At 56.1% G+C, this 18464-nt stretch overlaps 1 protein-coding gene across 1 annotated transcript in view; it reads right to left on the bottom strand.

Annotated features, from left to right (window-relative positions):
• WDR97 (WD repeat domain 97) overlaps positions 1-18464 on the bottom strand; it is a 126009-nt gene that overhangs the window by 72677 nt on the left and 34868 nt on the right. Inside the window, exons 3-4 of the mRNA XM_075315986.1 lie at positions 13157-13216; positions 122-200 (exon numbers count right to left, since the gene is read on the bottom strand). Coding sequence (XP_075172101.1) covers positions 122-200; positions 13157-13216 — 139 coding nt within the window. The remainder of the gene's footprint in view (positions 1-121; positions 201-13156; positions 13217-18464) is intronic.

Genomic DNA, 18464 nt, shown 5'->3' with positions numbered 1-18464 from the left:
AAGATCCGCACAGCCTCATACACAGGGGGATCCGCACAGCCTCATACACGGGAGGATCCGCACAAGCCTCATACACAGGAGGATCTGCACAAGCCGAAAGCCTGGTCCGTACCACACTCACCATCATCCGGGATTGCACCACAGCCCGGCATCGCCAGATCTCTGGCGTCCACACTTATCAACAAGATCAGGAACTCCTCCTGTATGTAGGAAAACAGATATAAGATATTGTACCAGGAGATTATATTCATCAAACCAGTCTGCCTGCAGCCTCCAGGACCTCTGCTACTAGTCTCCTGTCTGCCTGCAGCGTACCTCTGCTACTAGTCTCCTGTCTGCCTCCAGGACCTCTGCTACTAGTCTCCTGTCTGCCTGCAGCCTCCAGGACCTCTGCTACTAGTCTCCTGTCTGCCTGCAGCCTCCAGGACCTCTGCTACTAGTCTCCTGTCTGCCTGCAGCGTACCTCTGCTACTAGTCTCCTGTCTGCCTGCAGCGTACCTCTGCTACTAGTCTCCTGTCTGCCTCCAGGACCTCTGCTACTAGTCTCCTGTCTGCCTGCAGCCTCCAGGACCTCTGCTACTAGTCTCCTGTCTGCCTGCAGCCTCCAGGACCTCTGCTACTAGTCTCCTGTCTGCCTGCAGCGTACCTCTGCTACTAGTCTCCTGTCTGCCTCCAGGACCTCTGCTACTAGTCTCCTGTCTGCCTGCAGCCTCCAGGACCTCTGCTACTAGTCTCCTGTCTGCCTGCAGCCTCCAGGACCTCTGCTACTAGTCTCCTGTCTGCCTGCAGCGTACCTCTGCTACTAGTCTCCTGTCTGCCTGCGGCCTCCAGGACCTCTGCTACTAGTCTCCTGTCTGCCTGCAGCCTCTAGGACCTCTGCTACTAGCCTCCTGTCTGCCTGCAGCCTCCAGGACCTCTGCTACTAGCCTCCTGTCTGCCTGCAGCCTCCAGTACCTCTGCTACTAGTCTCCTGTCTGCCTGCAGCCTCCAGGACCTCTGCTACTAGTCTCCTGTCTGCCTGCAGCCTCCAGGACCTCTGCTACTAGCCTCCTGTCTGCCTGCAGCCTCCAGTACCTCTGCTACTAGTCTCCTGTCTGCCTGCAGCCTCCAGGACCTCTGCTACTAGTCTCCTGTCTGCCTGCAGCCTCCAGACCTCTGCTACTAGTCTCCTGTCTGCCTGCAGCCTCCAGGACCTCTGCTACTAGTCTCCTGTCTGCCTGCAGCCTCCACGACTTCTGCTACTAGTCTCCTGTCTGCCTGCAGCCTGCAGGACCTCTGCTACTAGTCTCCTGTCTGCCTGCAGCCTCCAGGACCTCTGCTACTAGTCTCCTGTCTGCCTGCAGCCTCCAGGACCTCTGCTACTAGTCTCCTGTCTGCCTGCAGCCTCCAGGACCTCTGCTACTAGTCTCCTGTCTGCCTGCAGCCTCCAGGATCTCTGCTACTAGTCTCCTGTCTGCCTGCAGCCTCCAGGACCTCTGCTACTAGCCTCCTTTCTGCCTGCAGCCTCCAGTACCTCTGCTACTAGTCTCCTGTCTGCCTGCAGCCTCCAGGACCTCTGCTACTAGCCTCCTGTCTGCCTGCAGCCTCCAGGACCTCTGCTACTAGTCTCCTGTCTGCCTGCAGCGTACCTCTGCTACTAGTCTCCTGTCTGCCTGCAGCCTCCAGGACCTCTGCTACTAGTCTCCTGTCTGCCTGCAGCCTCCAGGACCTCTGCTACTAGTCTCCTGTCTGCCTGCAGCCTCCAGGACCTCTGCTACTAGTCTCCTGTCTGCCTGCAGCGTACCTCTGCTACTAGTCTCCTGTCTGCCTGCAGCCTCCAGTACCTCTGCTACTAGTCTCCTGTCTGCCTGCAGCCTCCAGGACCTCTGCTACTAGTCTCCTGTCTGCCTGCAGCCTCCAGGACCTCTGCTACTAGTCTCCTGTCTGCCTGCAGCCTCCAGGACCTCTGCTACTAGTCTCCTGTCTGCCTGCAGCCTCCAGGACCTCTGCTACTAGCCTCCTGTCTGCCTGCAGCCTCCAGGACCTCTGCTACTAGTCTCCTGTCTGCCTGCAGCCTCCAGGACCTCTGCTACTAGCCTCCTGTCTGCCTGCAGCCTCCAGGACCTCTGCTACTAGCCTCCTGTCTGCCTGCAGCCTCCAGTACCTCTGCTACTAGTCTCCTGTCTGCCTGCAGCCTCCAGGACCTCTGCTACTAGTCTCCTGTCTGCCTGCAGCCTCCAGGACCTCTGCTACTAGCCTCCTGTCTGCCTGCAGCCTCCAGTACCTCTGCTACTAGTCTCCTGTCTGCCTGCAGCCTCCAGACCTCTGCTACTAGTCTCCTGTCTGCCTGCAGCCTCCAGGACCTCTGCTACTAGTCTCCTGTCTGCCTGCAGCCTCCAGGACCTCTGCTACTAGTCTCCTGTCTGCCTGCAGCCTGCAGGACCTCTGCTACTAGTCTCCTGTCTGCCTGCAGCCTCCAGGACCTCTGCTACTAGTCTCCTGTCTGCCTGCAGCCTCCAGGACCTCTGCTACTAGTCTCCTGTCTGCCTGCAGCCTCCAGGACCTCTGCTACTAGTCTCCTGTCTGCCTGCAGCCTCCAGGACCTCTGCTACTAGTCTCCTGTCTGCCTGCAGCCTCCAGGACCTCTGCTACTAGCCTCCTGTCTGCCTGCAGCCTCCAGTACCTCTGCTACTAGTCTCCTGTCTGCCTGCAGCCTCCAGGACCTCTGCTACTAGTCTCCTGTCTGCCTGCAGCCTCCAGGACCTCTGCTACTAGCCTCCTGTCTGCCTGCAGCCTCCAGGACCTCTGCTACTAGCCTCCTGTCTGCCTGCAGCCTCCAGTACCTCTGCTACTAGTCTCCTGTCTGCCTGCAGCCTCCAGGACCTCTGCTACTAGCCTCCTGTCTGCTTGCAGCCTCCAGGACCTCTGCTACTAGCCTCCTGTCTGCCTGCAGCCTCCAGTACCTCTGCTACTAGTCTCCTGTCTGCCTGTAGCCTCCAGGACCTCTGCTACTAGTCTCCTGTCTGCCTGCAGCCTCCAGGACCTCTGCTACTAGTCTCCTGTCTGCCTGCAGCCTCCATGACCTCTGCTACTAGTCTCCTGTCTGCCTGCAGCCTCCAGGACCTCTGCTACTAGCCTCCTGTCTGCCTGCAGCCTCCAGGACCTCTGCTACTAGCCTCCTGTCTGCCTGCAGCCTCCAGTACCTCTGCTACTAGTCTCCTGTCTGCCTGCAGCCTCCAGGACCTCTGCTACTAGCCTCCTGTCTGCTTGCAGCCTCCAGGACCTCTGCTACTAGCCTCCTGTCTGCCTGCAGCCTCCAGTACCTCTGCTACTAGTCTCCTGTCTGCCTGTAGCCTCCAGGACCTCTGCTACTAGTCTCCTGTCTGCCTGCAGCCTCCAGGACCTCTGCTACTAGTCTCCTGTCTGCCTGCAGCCTCCATGACCTCTGCTACTAGTCTCCTGTCTGCCTGCAGCCTCCAGGACCTCTGCTACTAGTCTCCTGTCTGCCTGCAGCCTCCAGGACCTCTGCTACTAGTCTCCTGTCTGCCTGCAGCCTCCAGGACCTCTGCTACTAGTCTCCTGTCTGCCTGCAGCCTCCAGGACCTCTGCTACTAGTCTCCTGTCTGTCTGCAGCCTCCAGGACCTCTGCTACTAGTCTCCTGTCTGCCTGCAGCCTGCAGGACCTCTGCTACTAGTCTCCTGTCTGCCTGCAGCCTCCAGGACCTCTGCTACTAGTCTCCTGTCTGCCTGCAGCCTCCAGGACCTCTGCTACTAGTCTCCTGTCTGCCTGCAGCCTCCAGGACCTCTGCTACTAGTCTCCTGTCTGCCTGCAGCCTCCAGGACCTCTGCTACTAGTCTCCTGTCTGCCTGCAGCCTCCAGGACCTCTGCTACTAGCCTCCTGTCTGCCTGCAGCCTCCAGTACCTCTGCTACTAGTCTCCTGTCTGCCTGCAGCCTCCAGGACCTCTGCTACTAGTCTCCTGTCTGCCTGCAGCCTCCAGGACCTCTGCTACTAGCCTCCTGTCTGCCTGCAGCCTCCAGGACCTCTGCTACTAGCCTCCTGTCTGCCTGCAGCCTCCAGTACCTCTGCTACTAGTCTCCTGTCTGCCTGCAGCCTCCAGGACCTCTGCTAGTAGTCTCCTGTCTGCCTGCAGCCTCCAGTACCTCTGCTACTAGCCTCCTGTCTGCCTGCAGCCTCTAGTACCTCTGCTACTAGTCTCCTGTCTGCCTGCAGCCTCCAGTACCTCTGCTACTAGTCTCCTGTCTGCCTGCAGCCTCCAGTACCTCTGCTACTAGTCTCCTGTCTGACTGCAGCCTCCAGGACCTCTGCTACTAGTCTCCTGTCTGCCTGCAGCCTCCAGTACCTCTGCTACTAGTCTCCTGTCTGCCTGCAGCCTCCAGTACCTCTGCTACTAGTCTCCTGTCTGCCTGCGGCCTCCAGTACCTCTGCTTCTAGTCTCCTGTCTGCCTGCAGCCTCCAGTACCTCTGCTACTAGTCTCCTGTCTGCCTGCGGCCTCCAGTACCTCTGCTACTAGTCTCCTGTCTGACTGCAGCCTCCAGGACCTCTGCTACTAGTCTCCTGTCTGCCTGCAGCCTCCAGTACCTCTGCTACTAGTCTCCTGTCTGCCTGCAGCCTCCAGGAGTTGTAGTATTCGGGGTCAGTGGTGACAGGAGGAGTTGTAGTATTCGGGGGTCAGTGGTGACAGGAGGAGTTGTAGTATTCGGGGGTCAGTGGTGACAGCAGGAGTTGTAGTATTCGGGGGTCAGTGGTGACAGGAGGAGTTGTAGTATTCGGGGTCAGTGGTGACAGGAGGAGTTGTAGTATTCGAGGGTCAGTGGTGACAGGAGGAGTTGTAGTATTCGGGGTCAGTGGTGACAGGAGGAGTTGTAGTATTCGAGGGTCAGTGGTGACAGGAGGAGTGGTAGTATTCGGGGTCAGTGGTGACAGGAGAAGTTGTAGTATTCGGGGTCAGTGGTGACAGGAGGAGTTGTAGTATTCGGGTCAGTGGTGACAGGAGGAGTTGTAGTATTCGGGGGTCAGTGGTGACAGGAGGAGTTGTATACGGGGGTCAGTGGTGACAGGAGGAGTTGTAGTATTCGGGGCAGTGGTGACAGGAGGAGTTGTAGTATGGGGGTCAGTGGTGACAGGAGGAGTTGTAGTATTCGGGGCAGTGGTGACAGGAGGAGTTGTAGTATCGGGGTCAGTGGTGACAGGAAGAGTTGTAGTATTCGGGGGTCAGTGGTGTCAGGAGGAGTTGTAGTATTCGGGCGTCAGTGGTGACAGGAGGAGTTGTAGTATTCGGGGGTCAGTGGTGACAGGAGGAGTTGTAGTATTCGGGGGTCAGTGGTGACAGGAGGAGTTGTAGTATTCGGGGGTCAGTGGTGACAGGAGGAGTTGTAGTATCGGGGTCAGTGGTGACAGGAAGAGTTGTAGTATTCGGGGGTCAGTGGTGTCAGGAGGAGTTGTACTATTCGGGGGTCAGTGGTGACAGGGGGAGTTGTAGTATTTGGGGGTCAGTGGTGACAGGAGGAGTTGTAGTATTCGGGGGTCAGTGGTGACAGGAGGAGTTGTATACGGGGGTCAGTGGTGACAGGAGGCGTTGTAGTATTCGGGGTCAGTGGTGACAGGAGGAGTTGTAGTATTCGGGGTCAGTGGTGACAGGAGGAGTTGTAGTATTCGGGGTCAGTGGTGACAGGAGGAGTTGTAGTATACGGGGGTCAGTGGTGACAGGAGGAGTTGTAGTATTCGGGGGTTAGTGGTGACAGGAGGAGTTGTAGTATTCGGGGTTAGTGGTGACAGGAGGAGTTGTAGTATTCGGGGTCAGTGGTGACAGGAAAAGTTGTAGTATTCGGGGTCAGTGCTGACAGGAGGAGTTGTATACGGGGGTCAGTGGTGACAGGAGGCGTTGTAGTATTCGGGGTCAGTGGTGACAGGAGGAGTTGTAGTATTCGGGGTCAGTGGTGACAGGAGGAGTTGTAGTATTCGGGGTCAGTGGTGACAGGAGGAGTTGTAGTATACGGGGGTCAGTGGTGACAGGAGGAGTTGTAGTATTCGGGGGTTAGTGGTGACAGGAGGAGTTGTAGTATTCGGGGTTAGTGGTGACAGGAGGAGTTGTAGTATTCGGGGTCAGTGGTGACAGGAAAAGTTGTAGTATTCGGGGTCAGTGCTGACAGGAGGAGTTGTAGTATTCGGGGTCAGTGGTGACAGGAGGAGTTGTAGTATACGGGGGTTAGTGGTGACAGGAGGAGTTGTAGTATTCGGGGGTTAGTGGTGACAGGAGAAGTTGTAGTATTCGGGGTTAGTGGTGACAGGAGGAGTTGTAGTATTCGGGGTCAGTGGTGACAGGAGGAGTTGTAGTATTCGGGGTCAGTGCTGACAGGAGGAGTTGTAGTATTCGGGGTCAGTGGTGACAGGAGGAGTTGTAGTATACGGGGGTCAGTGGTGACAGGAGGAGTTGTAGTATTCGGGGGTTAGTGGTGACAGGAGGAGTTGTAGTATTCGGGGGTTAGTGGTGACAGGAGGAGTTGTAGTATTCGGGGTCAGTGCTGACAGGAGGAGTTGTAGTATTCGGGGTCAGTGGTGACAGGAGGAGTTGTAGTATACGGGGGTCAGTGGTGACAGGAGGAGTTGTAGTATTCGGGGGTCAGTGGTGACAGCAGGAGTTGTAGTATTCGGGGGTCAGTGGTGACAGGAGGAGTTGTAGTATTCGGGGTCAGTGGTGACAGGAGGAGTTGTAGTATTCGGGGTCAGTGGTGACAGGAGGAGTTGTAGTATTCGAGGGTCAGTGGTGACAGGGGGAGTTGTAGTATTCGGGGTCAGTGGTGACAGGAGGAGTTGTAGTATTCGGGGGTCAGTGGTGACAGGGGGAGTTGTAGTATTCGGGGTCAGTGCTGACAGGAGGAGTTGTAGTATTCGGGGTCAGTGGTGTCAGGAGGAGTTGTAGTATTCGGGGTCAGTGGTGACAGGAGGAGTTGTAGTATTCGGGGTCAGTGCTGACAGGAGGAGTTGTAGTATTCGGGGTCAGTGCTGACAGGAGGAGTTGTAGTATTCGGGGTCAGTGGTGACAGGAGGAGTTGTAGTATTCGGGGTTAGTGGTGACAGGAGGAGTTGTAGTATTCGGGGTCAGTGGTGACAGGAGGAGTTGTAGTATTCGGGGTCAGTGGTAACAGGAGGAGTTGTAGTATTCGGGGTCAGTGGTAACAGGAGGAGTTGTAGTATTCGGGGTCAGTGGTGACAGGAGGAGTTGTAGTATACGGGGGTCAGTGGTGACAGGAGGAGTTGTAGTATTCGGGGGTTAGTGGTGACAGGAGGAGTTGTAGTATTCGGGGGTTAGTGGTGACAGGAGGAGTTGTAGTATTCGGGGTCAGTGCTGACAGGAGGAGTTGTAGTATTCGGGGTCAGTGGTGACAGGAGGAGTTGTAGTATACGGGGGTCAGTGGTGACAGGAGGAGTTGTAGTATTCGGGGGTCAGTGGTGACAGCAGGAGTTGTAGTATTCGGGGGTCAGTGGTGACAGGAGGAGTTGTAGTATTCGGGGTCAGTGGTGACAGGAGGAGTTGTAGTATTCGAGGGTCAGTGGTGACAGGAGGAGTTGTAGTATTCGGGGTCAGTGGTGACAGGAGGAGTTGTAGTATTCGAGGGTCAGTGGTGACAGGGGGAGTTGTAGTATTCGGGGTCAGTGGTGACAGGAGGAGTTGTAGTATTCGGGGGTCAGTGGTGACAGGGGGAGTTGTAGTATTCGGGGTCAGTGCTGACAGGAGGAGTTGTAGTATTCGGGGTCAGTGGTGTCAGGAGGAGTTGTAGTATTCGGGGTCAGTGGTGACAGGAGGAGTTGTAGTATTCGGGGTCAGTGCTGACAGGAGGAGTTGTAGTATTCGGGGTCAGTGCTGACAGGAGGAGTTGTAGTATTCGGGGTCAGTGGTGACAGGAGGAGTTGTAGTATTCGGGGTTAGTGGTGACAGGAGGAGTTGTAGTATTCGGGGTCAGTGGTGACAGGAGGAGTTGTAGTATTCGGGGTCAGTGGTAACAGGAGGAGTTGTAGTATTCGGGGTCAATGGTAACAGGAGGAGTTGTAGTATTCGGGGTCAGTGGTGACAGGAGGAGTTGTAGTATTCGGGGTCAGTGGTAACAGGAGGAGTTGTAGTATTCGGGGTCAGTGGTGACAGGAGGAGTTGTAGTATTCGGGGTCAGTGGTAACAGGAGGAGTTGTAGTATTCGGGGTCAGTGGTAACAGGAGGAGTTGTAGTATTCGGGGTCAGTGGTAACAGGAGGAGTTGTAGTATTCGGGGTCAGTGGTGACAGGAGGAGTTGTAGTATTCGGGGTCAGTGGTGACAGGAGGAGTTGTAGTATTCGGGGTCAGTGGTAACAGGAGGAGTTGTAGTATTCGGGGTCAGTGGTAACAGGAGGAGTTGTAGTATTCGGGGTCAGTGGTGACAGGAGGAGTTGTAGTATTCGGGGTCAGTGGTAACAGGAGGAGTTGTAGTATTCGGGGTCAGTGGTAACAGGAGGAGTTGTAGTATTCGGGGTCAGTGGTAACAGGAGGAGTTGTAGTATTCGGGGTCAGTGGTGACAGGAGGAGTTGTAGTATTCGGGGGTCAGTGGTGACAGGAGGAGTTGTAGTATTCGGGGTCAGTGGTAACAGGAGGAGTTGTAGTATTCGGGGTCAGTGGTGACAGGAGGAGTTGTAGTATTCGGGGTCAGTGGTGACAGGAGGAGTTGTAGTATTCGAGGGTCAGTGGTGACAGGGGGAGTTGTAGTATTCGGGGTCAGTGGTGACAGGAGGAGTTGTAGTATTCGGGGGTCAGTGGTGACAGGGGGAGTTGTAGTATTCGGGGTCAGTGCTGACAGGAGGAGTTGTAGTATTCGGGGTCAGTGGTGTCAGGAGGAGTTGTAGTATTCGGGGTCAGTGGTGACAGGAGGAGTTGTAGTATTCGGGGTCAGTGCTGACAGGAGGAGTTGTAGTATTCGGGGTCAGTGCTGACAGGAGGAGTTGTAGTATTCGGGGTCAGTGGTGACAGGAGGAGTTGTAGTATTCGGGGTTAGTGGTGACAGAAGGAGTTGTAGTATTCGGGGTCAGTGGTGACAGGAGGAGTTGTAGTATTCGGGGTCAGTGGTGACAGGAGGAGTTGTAGTATACGGGGGTCAGTGGTGACAGGAGGAGTTGTAGTATTCGGGGGTCAGTGGTGACAGCAGGAGTTGTAGTATTCGGGGGTCAGTGGTGACAGGAGGAGTTGTAGTATTCGGGGTCAGTGGTGACAGGAGGAGTTGTAGTATTCGGGGTCAGTGGTGACAGGAGGAGTTGTAGTATTCGGGGTCAGTGCTGACAGGAGGAGTTGTAGTATTCGGGGTCAGTGCTGACAGGAGGAGTTGTAGTATTCGGGGTCAGTGGTGACAGGAGGAGTTGTAGTATTCGGGGTTAGTGGTGACAGGAGGAGTTGTAGTATTCGGGGTCAGTGGTGACAGGAGGAGTTGTAGTATTCGGGGTCAGTGGTAACAGGAGGAGTTGTAGTATTCGGGGTCAGTGCTGACAGGAGGAGTTGTAGTATTCGGGGTCAGTGGTAACAGGAGGAGTTGTAGTATTCGGGGTCAGTGGTAACAGGAGGAGTTGTAGTATTCGGGGTCAGTGGTGACAGGAGGAGTTGTAGTATTCGGGGTCAGTGGTGACAGGAGGAGTTGTAGTATTCGGGGTTAGTGGTGACAGGAGGAGTTGTAGTATTCGGGGTCAGTGGTAACAGGAGGAGTTGTAGTATTCGGGGTCAGTGGTGACAGGAGGAGTTGTAGTATTCGGGGTCAGTGGTAACAGGAGGAGTTGTAGTATTCGGGGTCAGTGGTGACAGGAGGAGTTGTAGTATTCGGGGTTAGTGGTGACAGGAGGAGTTGTAGTATTCGGGGTTAGTGGTGACAGGAGGAGTTGTAGTATTCGGGGTCAGTGGTGACAGGAGGAGTTGTAGTATTCGGGGTCAGTGGTAACAGGAGGAGTTGTAGTATTCGGGGTCAGTGGTGACAGGAGGAGTTGTAGTATTCGGGGTCAGTGGTGACAGGAGGAGTTGTAGTATTCGGGGTCAGTGGTGACAGGAGGAGTTGTAGTATTCGGGGTCAGTGGTAACAGGAGGAGTTGTAGTATTCGGGGTCAGTGGTAACAGGAGGAGTTGTAGTATTTGGGGGTCAGTGGTGACAGGGGGAGTTGTAGTATTTGGGGGTCAGTGGTGACAGGAGGAGTTGTAGTATTCGGGGTCAGTGGTAACAGGAGGAGTTGTAGTATTCGGGGTCAGTGGTGACAGGAGGAGTTGTAGTATTCGGGGTCAGTGGTGACAGGAGGAGTTGTAGTATTCGGGGTCAGTGGTAACAGGAGGAGTTGTAGTATTCGGGGTCAGTGGTAACAGGAGGAGTTGTAGTATTCGGGGTCAGTGGTGACAGGAGGAGTTGTAGTATTCGGGGTCAGTGGTAACAGGAGGAGTTGTAGTATTCGGGGTCAGTGGTAACAGGAGGAGTTGTAGCATTCGGGGTCAGTGGTGACAGGAGGCGTTGTAGCATTCGGGGTCAGTGGTGACAGGAGGAGTTGTAGTATTCGGGGGTCAGTGGTGACAGGAGGAGTTGTAGTATTCGGGGTCAGTGGTAACAGGAGGAGTTGTAGCATTCGGGGTCAGTGGTGACAGGAGGAGTTGTAGTATTCGGGGGTCAGTGGTGACAGGAGGAGTTGTAGTATTCGGGGTCAGTGGTAACAGGAGGAGTTGTAGCATTCGGGGTCAGTGGTGACAGGAGGCGTTGTAGCATTCGGGGTCAGTGGTGACAGGAGGAGTTGTAGTATTCGGGGGTCAGTGGTGACAGGAGGAGTTGTAGTATTCGGGGTCAGTGGTAACAGGAGGAGTTGTAGCATTCGGGGTCAGTGGTGACAGGAGGAGTTGTAGTATTCGGGGGTCAGTGGTGACAGGAGGAGTTGTAGTATTCGGGGTCAGTGGTAACAGGAGGAGTTGTAGTATTCGGGGTCAGTGGTGACAGGAGGAGTTGTAGTATTCGGGGTCAGTGGTAACAGGAGGAGTTGTAGTATTCGGGGTCAGTGGTAACAGGAGGAGTTGTAGTATTCGGGGTCAGTGGTGACAGGAGGAGTTGTAGCATTCGGGGTCAGTGGTGACAGGAGGCGTTGTAGCATTCGGGGTCAGTGGTGACAGGAGGAGTTGTAGTATTCGGGGGTCAGTGGTGACAGGAGGAGTTGTAGTATTCGGGGTCAGTGGTAACAGGAGGAGTTGTAGTATTCGGGGTCAGTGGTGACAGGAGGAGTTGTAGTATTCGGGGTCAGTGGTAACAGGAGGAGTTGTAATATTCGGGGTCAGTGGTAACAGGAGGAGTTGTAGTATTCGGGGTCAGTGGTAACAGGAGGAGTTGTAGTATTCGGGGTCAGTGGTAACAGGAGGAGTTGTAGTATTCGGGGTTAGTGCTGACAGGAGGAGTTGTAGTATTCGGGGTCAGTGGTAACAGGAGGAGTTGTAGTATTCGGGGTTAGTGCTGACAGGAGGAGTTGTAGTATTCGGGGTTAGTGCTGACAGGAGGAGTTGTAGTATTCGGGGTCAGTGGTGACAGGAGGAGTTGTAGTATTCGGGGTCAGTGGTAACAGGAGGAGTTGTAGTATTCGGGGTCAGTGGTAACAGGAGGAGTTGTAGTATTCGGGGTCAGTGGTAACAGGAGGAGTTGTAGTATTCGGGGTCAGTGGTAACAGGAGGAGTTGTAGTATTCGGGGTTAGTGCTGACAGGAGGAGTTGTAGTATTCGGGGTCAGTGGTGACAGGAGGAGTTGTAGTATTCGGGGTCAGTGGTAACAGGAGGAGTTGTAGTATTCGGGGTCAGTGGTAACAGGAGGAGTTGTAGTATTCGGGGTTAGTGCTGACAGGAGGAGTTGTAGTATTCGGGGTTAGTGCTGACAGGAGGAGTTGTAGTATTCGGGGTCAGTGGTGACAGGAGGAGTTGTAGTATTCGGGGTCAGTGGTAACAGGAGGAGTTGTAGTATTCGGGGTCAGTGGTAACAGGAGGAGTTGTAGTATTCGGGGTCAGTGGTAACAGGAGGAGTTGTAGTATTCGGGGTCAGTGGTAACAGGAGGAGTTGTAGTATTCGGGGTTAGTGCTGACAGGAGGAGTTGTAGTATTCGGGGTCAGTGGTGACAGGAGGAGTTGTAGTATTCGGGGTCAGTGGTAACAGGAGGAGTTGTAGTATTCGGGGTCAGTGGTAACAGGAGGAGTTGTAGTATTCGGGGTTAGTGCTGACAGGGGGAGTTGTAGTATTCGGGGTCAGTGGTGACAGGAGGAGTTGTAGTATTCGGGGTCAGTGGTAACAGGAGGAGTTGTAGTATTCGGGGTCAGTGGTAACAGGAGGAGTTGTAGCATTCGGGGTCAGTGGTGACAGGAGGCGTTGTAGCATTCGGGGTCAGTGGTGACAGGAGGAGTTGTAGTATTCGGGGGTCAGTGGTGACAGGAGGAGTTGTAGTATTCGGGGTCAGTGGTGACAGGAGGAGTTGTAGTATTCGGGGTTAGTGCTGACAGGAGGAGTTGTAGTATTCGGGGGTCAGTGGTGACAGGAGGAGTTGTAGTATTCGGGGTCAGTGGTGACAGGAGGAGTTGTAGTATTCGGGGTCAGTGGTGACAGGAGGAGTTGTAGTATTCGGGGTCAGTGGTAACAGGAGGAGTTGTAGTATTCGGGGTCAGTGGTGACAGGAGGAGTTGTAGTATTCGGGGTCAGTGGTAACAGGAGGAGTTGTAGTATTCGGGGTCAGTGGTGACAGGAGGAGTTGTAGTATTCGGGGTCAGTGGTAACAGGAGGAGTTGTAGCATTCGGGGTCAGTGGTGACAGGAGGCGTTGTAGCATTCGGGGTCAGTGGTGACAGGAGGAGTTGTAGTATTCGGGGGTCAGTGGTGACAGGAGGAGTTGTAGCATTCGGGGTCAGTGGTGACAGGAGGAGTTGTAGTATTCGGGGGTCAGTGGTGACAGGAGGAGTTGTAGTATTCGGGGTCAGTGGTAACAGGAGGAGTTGTAGCATTCGGGGTCAGTGGTGACAGGAGGCGTTGTAGCATTCGGGGTCAGTGGTGACAGGAGGAGTTGTAGTATTCGGGGTCAGTGGTAACAGGAGGAGTTGTAGCATTCGGGGTCAGTGGTGACAGGAGGAGTTGTAGTATTCGGGGTCGCACTCACTTTTGGCTTCTGGTTGCGCTGCGTCCTGTTGTCATAGAAGCGAAAAGTGAGACAGCGGGGCTGTGACGTCAGAGGGCGTGGTCATCGTCAATTATAGGCGGGGCGAAGAGGGGCGGGGAGCATTAGAGTAATATAACAGTAGGGGGCGGTCCCGCGGGGTCTCCCGGTGTCAGCTGTAATGGGCGGTCCCGCGGGGTCTCCCGGTGTCAGCTGTAATGGGCGGTCCGGGTCTTCTGGATCATTCATGGACCCCAGGTGACCACATATTTAACATTTAACTCCTCTGAAACTCCGCCCACTTACAACGGTGTAATAATTCGCTGAGTGGGCGGGATTTGTTCAGGTGGGCGGGGTTCCGTCCAGTGAACGCCGGGCTTTTACGCCGGCTGCTTTCACACATCCGGTTTGAGCCCTGCGGCTCAATCCGGCTGTGAAAACTATGCAACGGATGCGGCGAAAACACCGCATCCTTTGCATACGTTTTTACATGCGGCAGGTCTGGTTTTTTCCGGTTGCGGCATGCTACTGAGCATGCGCAGTGGAAAATACCGCATGCGGCGACCGGATGCGGTTTTTTCCGCATCGCGCCGCATCCGGCCTCCATAGGGATGCATTGAAAAATGCGCCGCAGCGGCCGGATGCGGCGCGATGCGGTGTTTTTTGCCGGAGCAAAAAACGTTGCAGGGTACGTTCGATCCGGCCGCCGCATCGGCTAAATCTGCCGCATGCGGCAAAAACCGGACCGAACGCAAGCCCCTACGGCACAATGCGGCACTAATGTAAGTCAATGCAAAAAAAAACCGCAATCGGCGTTACAAAAGCCGGTTGCGGTTTTTCTGCAGAACGCCGTATTGTGCCGCAGAGCCAAAATCCGGATGTGTGAAAGTACCCTTACATTAGTGCCGCATTGTGCCGTAGGGGCTTGCGTTCGGTCAGGTTTTTGCCGCATGCGGCAGATTTAGCCGATGCGGCGGCCGGATCGAACGTACCCTGCAACGTTTTTTGCTCCGGCAAAAAACACCGCATCGCGCCGCATCCGGCCGCTGCGGCGCATTTTTCAATGCATCCCTATGGAGGCCGGATGCGGCGCGATGCGGAAAAAAACCGCATCCGGTCGCCGCATGCGGTATTTTCCACTGCGCATGCTCAGTAGCATGCCGCAACCGGAAAAAACCGGACCGGCCGCATGTAAAAACTGATGCAAAGGATGCGGTGTTTTCACCGCATCCGTTGCATAGTTTTCACAGCCGGATTGAGCCGCAGGGCTCAAACCGGATGTGTGAAAGTAGCCTTAGTCAATGCAAAAAAAACCGCAATCGGCGTTACAAACGCCGGTTGCGGTTTTTCTGCAGAACGCCGTATTGTGCCGCAGAGCAAAAATCCGGATGTGTGAAAGTAGGCTACTTTCACACATCAGTTTTCTGTATTCAGGCACAGTCCTTTTTTTTCCTGATCCAACGGATCCTGAAAAAAAAGTGAAAACCGTATCCATCGGATCCGTTTTTTAACGGATCCGTTATGCCGGATCCGTTAAAAAACGGATCCGGTGGATACGGTTTGCATCCGTTTTTGCATCCTTTTCGTCCGTTTTTTGGCTGGATCCGTTTTGTTAATTACATTGGAGCATGCTCAGTTTAGAAAAACGGATCCGGCGTCCATAGGCTTCTATTGTAAAACACGCCGTATCGCGCCGGATCCGGCGCGATGCGTTTTTTTTGCCGGACAAAAAAACGTTGCAAGCTACGTTGCCTCCGGCCGCCGCTTTAACTAATTTTGCCGCATCCGGAAAAAAACGGATACAACGCAAAGCCATCCGGTACAATCCGGTAACAATGCAAGTCTATGGGGAAAAAACGGATACCCGTTTTTTTCCGGATTGAACCTGATGGCAAAAAACTGATGTGTGAAAGTAGCCTAAGGAAAATAAGTGGCTCTGATTGGCGGCGGCTCCTGTCAGTCACAGCGAGGGTCGGAGCTTTGTGTCGCATCCTCCGCGACCGACACATCACTAATTTCAGCTGTCTCTCTGGGTGTCAGCTGTGTGGGGGGATACAGCGAGGTCTCTGGGTGTCAGCTGTGGGGGATACAGCGGGGTCTCTGGGTGTCAGCTGTGTGGGGGGATACAGCGAGGTCTCTGGGTGTCAGCTGTGGGGGATACAGCGGGGTCTCTGGGTGTCAGCTGTGGGGGATACAGCGGGGTCTCTGGGTGTCAGTTGTGGGGGATACAGCGGGGTCTCTGGGTGTCAGGTGTGGGGGATACAGCGGGGTCTCTGGGTGTCAGCTGTGGGGGATACAGCGGGGTCTCTGGGTGTCAGTTGTGGGGGATACAGCGGGGTCTCTGGGTGTCAGCTGTGGGGGATACAGCGGGGTCTCTGGGTGTCAGGTGTGGGGGATACAGCGGGGTCTCTGGGTGTCAGCAGTGTGGGGGGATACAGCGGGGTCTCTGGGTGTCAGTTGTGTGGGGGATACAGCGGGGTCTCTGGGTGTCAGTTGTGTGGGGGATACAGCGGGGTCTCTGGGTGTCAGTTGTGTGGGGGATACAGCGGGGTCTCTGGGTGTCAGCTGTGGGGGATACAGCGGGGTCTCTGGGTGTCAGCTGTGGGGGATACAGCGGGGTCTCTGGGTGTCAGCTGTGGGGGATACAGCGGGGTCTCTGGGTGTCAGGTGTGTGGGGGGATACAGCGGGGACTCTGGGTGTCAGCTGTGTGGGGGATACAGCGGGGTCCCTGGGTGTCAGCTGTGTGGGGGATACAGTGGGGTCTCTGGGTGTCACGTGTGGGGGATACAGCGGGGTCTCTGGGTGTCACGTGTGGGGGATACAGCGGGGTCTCTGGGTGTCAGGTGTGGGGGATACAGCGGGGTCTCTGGGTGTCAGCTGTGTGGGGGATACAGCGGGGTCTCTGGGTGTCAGCTGTGTGGGGGATACAGCGGGGTCTCTGGGTGTCAGCTGTGTGGGGGATACAGCGGGGTCTCTGGGTGTCAGGTGTGGGGGATACAGCGGGGTCTCTGGGTGTAAGCTGTGTGGGGGATACAGTGGGGTCTCTGGGTGTCACGTGTGGGGGATACAGCGGGGTCTCTGGGTGTCACGTGTGGGGGATACAGCGGGGTCTCTGGGTGTCAGTTGTGTGGGGGATACAGCGGGGTCTCTGGGTGTCAGTTGTGTGGGGGATACAGCGGGGTCTCTGGGTGTCAGCTGTGGGGGGATACAGCGGGGTCTCTGGGTGTCAGCTGTGGGGGATACAGCGGGGTCTCTGGGTGTCAGGTGTGGGGGATACAGCGGGGTCTCTGGGTGTCAGCTGTGGGGGATACAGCGGGGTCTCTGGGTGTCAGTTGTGTGGGGGGATACAGCGGGGTCTATGGGTGTCAGGTGTGGGGGATACAGCGAGGTCTCTGGGTGTCAGCTGTGGGGGATACAGCGGGGTCTCTGGGTGTCAGCTGTGGGGGATACAGCGGGGTCTCTGGGTGTCAGCTGTGGGGGATACAGCGGGGTCTCTGGGTGTCAGCTGTGGGGGATACAGCGGGGTCTCTGGGTGTCAGGTGTGGGGGATACAGCGGGGTCTCTGGGTGTCAGTTGTGTGGGGGGATACAGCGGGGTCTCTGGGTGTCAGGTGTGGGGGATACAGCGGGGTCTCTGGGTGTCAGCTGTGGGGGGATACAGCGGGGTCTCTGGGTGTCAGTTGTGTGGGGGGATACAGCGGGGTCTCTGGGTGTCAGGTGTGGGGGATACAGCGAGGTCTCTGGGTGTCAGCTGTGGGGGATACAGCGGGGTCTCTGGGTGTCAGCTGTGGGGGATACAGCGGGGTCTCTGGGTGTCAGCTGTGGGGGATACAGCGGGGTCTCTGGGTGTCAGCTGTGGGGGATACAGCGGGGTCTCTGGGTGTCAGCTGTGGGGGATACAGCGGGGTCTCTGGGTGTCAGCTGTGGGGGATACAGCGGGGTCTCTGGGTGTCAGGTGTGGGGGATACAGCGGGGTCTCTGGGTGTCAGCAGTGTGGGGGATACAGCGGGGTCTCTGGGTGTCAGTTGTGTGGGGGATACAGCGGGGTCTCTGGGTGTCAGCTGTGGGGGATACAGCGGGGTCTCTGGGTGTCAGTTGTGTGGGGGATACAGCGGGGTCTCTGGGTGTCAGTTGTGTGGGGGGATACAGCGGGGTCTCTGGGTGTCAGCTGTGGGGGATACAGCGGGGTCTCTGGGTGTCAGCTGTGGGGGATACAGCGGGGTCTCTGGGTGTCAGGTGTGGGGGATACAGCGGGGTCTCTGGGTATCAGCAGTGTGGGGGGATACAGCGGGGTCTCTGGGTGTCAGTTGTGTGGGGGATACAGCGGGGTCTCTGGGTGTCAGCTGTGGGGGATACAGCGGGGTCTCTGGGTGTCAGTTGTGTGGGGGATACAGCGGGGTCTCTGGGTGTCAGTTGTGTGGGGGATACAGCGGGGTCTCTGGGTGTCAGTTGTGTGGGGGATACAGCGGGGTCTCTGGGTGTCAGTTGTGTGGGGGATACAGCGGGGTCTCTGGGTGTCAGTTGTGTGGGGGATACAGCGGGGTCTCTGGGTGTCAGCTGTGGGGGATACAGCGGGGTCTCTGGGTGTCAGCTGTGGGGGATACAGCGGGGTCTCTGGGTGTCAGCTGTGGGGGATACAGCGGGGTCTCTGGGTGTCAGTTGTGTGGGGGATACAGCGGGGTCTCTGGGTGTCAGCTGTGGGGGATACAGCGGGGTCTCTGGGTGTCAGCTGTGGGGGATACAGCGGGGTCTCTGGGTGTCAGCTGTGGGGAATACAGCGGGGTCTCTGGGTGTCAGCTGTGGGGGATACAGCGGGGTGTCTGGGTGTCAGGTGTGGGGGATACAGCGGGGTCTCTGGGTGTCAGGTGTGGGTGATACAGCGGGGTCTCTGGGTGTCAGCTGTGTGGGGGGATACAGCGGGGACTCTGGGTGTCAGTTGTGTGGGGGGATACAGCGGGGACTCTGGGTGTCAGCTGTGTGGGGGATACAGTGTGGTCTCTGGGTGTCAGCTGTGTGGGGGATACAGTGTGGTCTCTGGGTGTCAGCTGTGTGGGGGAATACAGCGGGGTCTCTGGGTGTCACGTGTGGGGGATACAGCGGGGTCTCTGGGTGTCAGGTGTGGGGGATATAGCGGGGTCTCTGGGTGTCAGGTGTGGGGGATACAGCGGGGTCTCTGGGTGTCAGCTGTGGGGGGATACAGCGGGGTCTCTGGGTGTCAGCTGTGGGGGGATACAGCGGGGTCTCTGGGTGTCAGCTATGTGGGGGATACAGCGGGGTCTCTGGGTGTCAGGTGTGGGGGATACAGCAGGGT

The sequence above is a fragment of the Anomaloglossus baeobatrachus genome, chromosome 6 (assembly GCF_048569485.1).
Source record: "Anomaloglossus baeobatrachus isolate aAnoBae1 chromosome 6, aAnoBae1.hap1, whole genome shotgun sequence".
Lineage (NCBI taxonomy): Eukaryota > Metazoa > Chordata > Amphibia > Anura > Aromobatidae > Anomaloglossus > Anomaloglossus baeobatrachus.
Note: the sequence above shows the minus strand (reverse complement) of the source record. Positions and strands in the feature narration are given on the sequence as shown.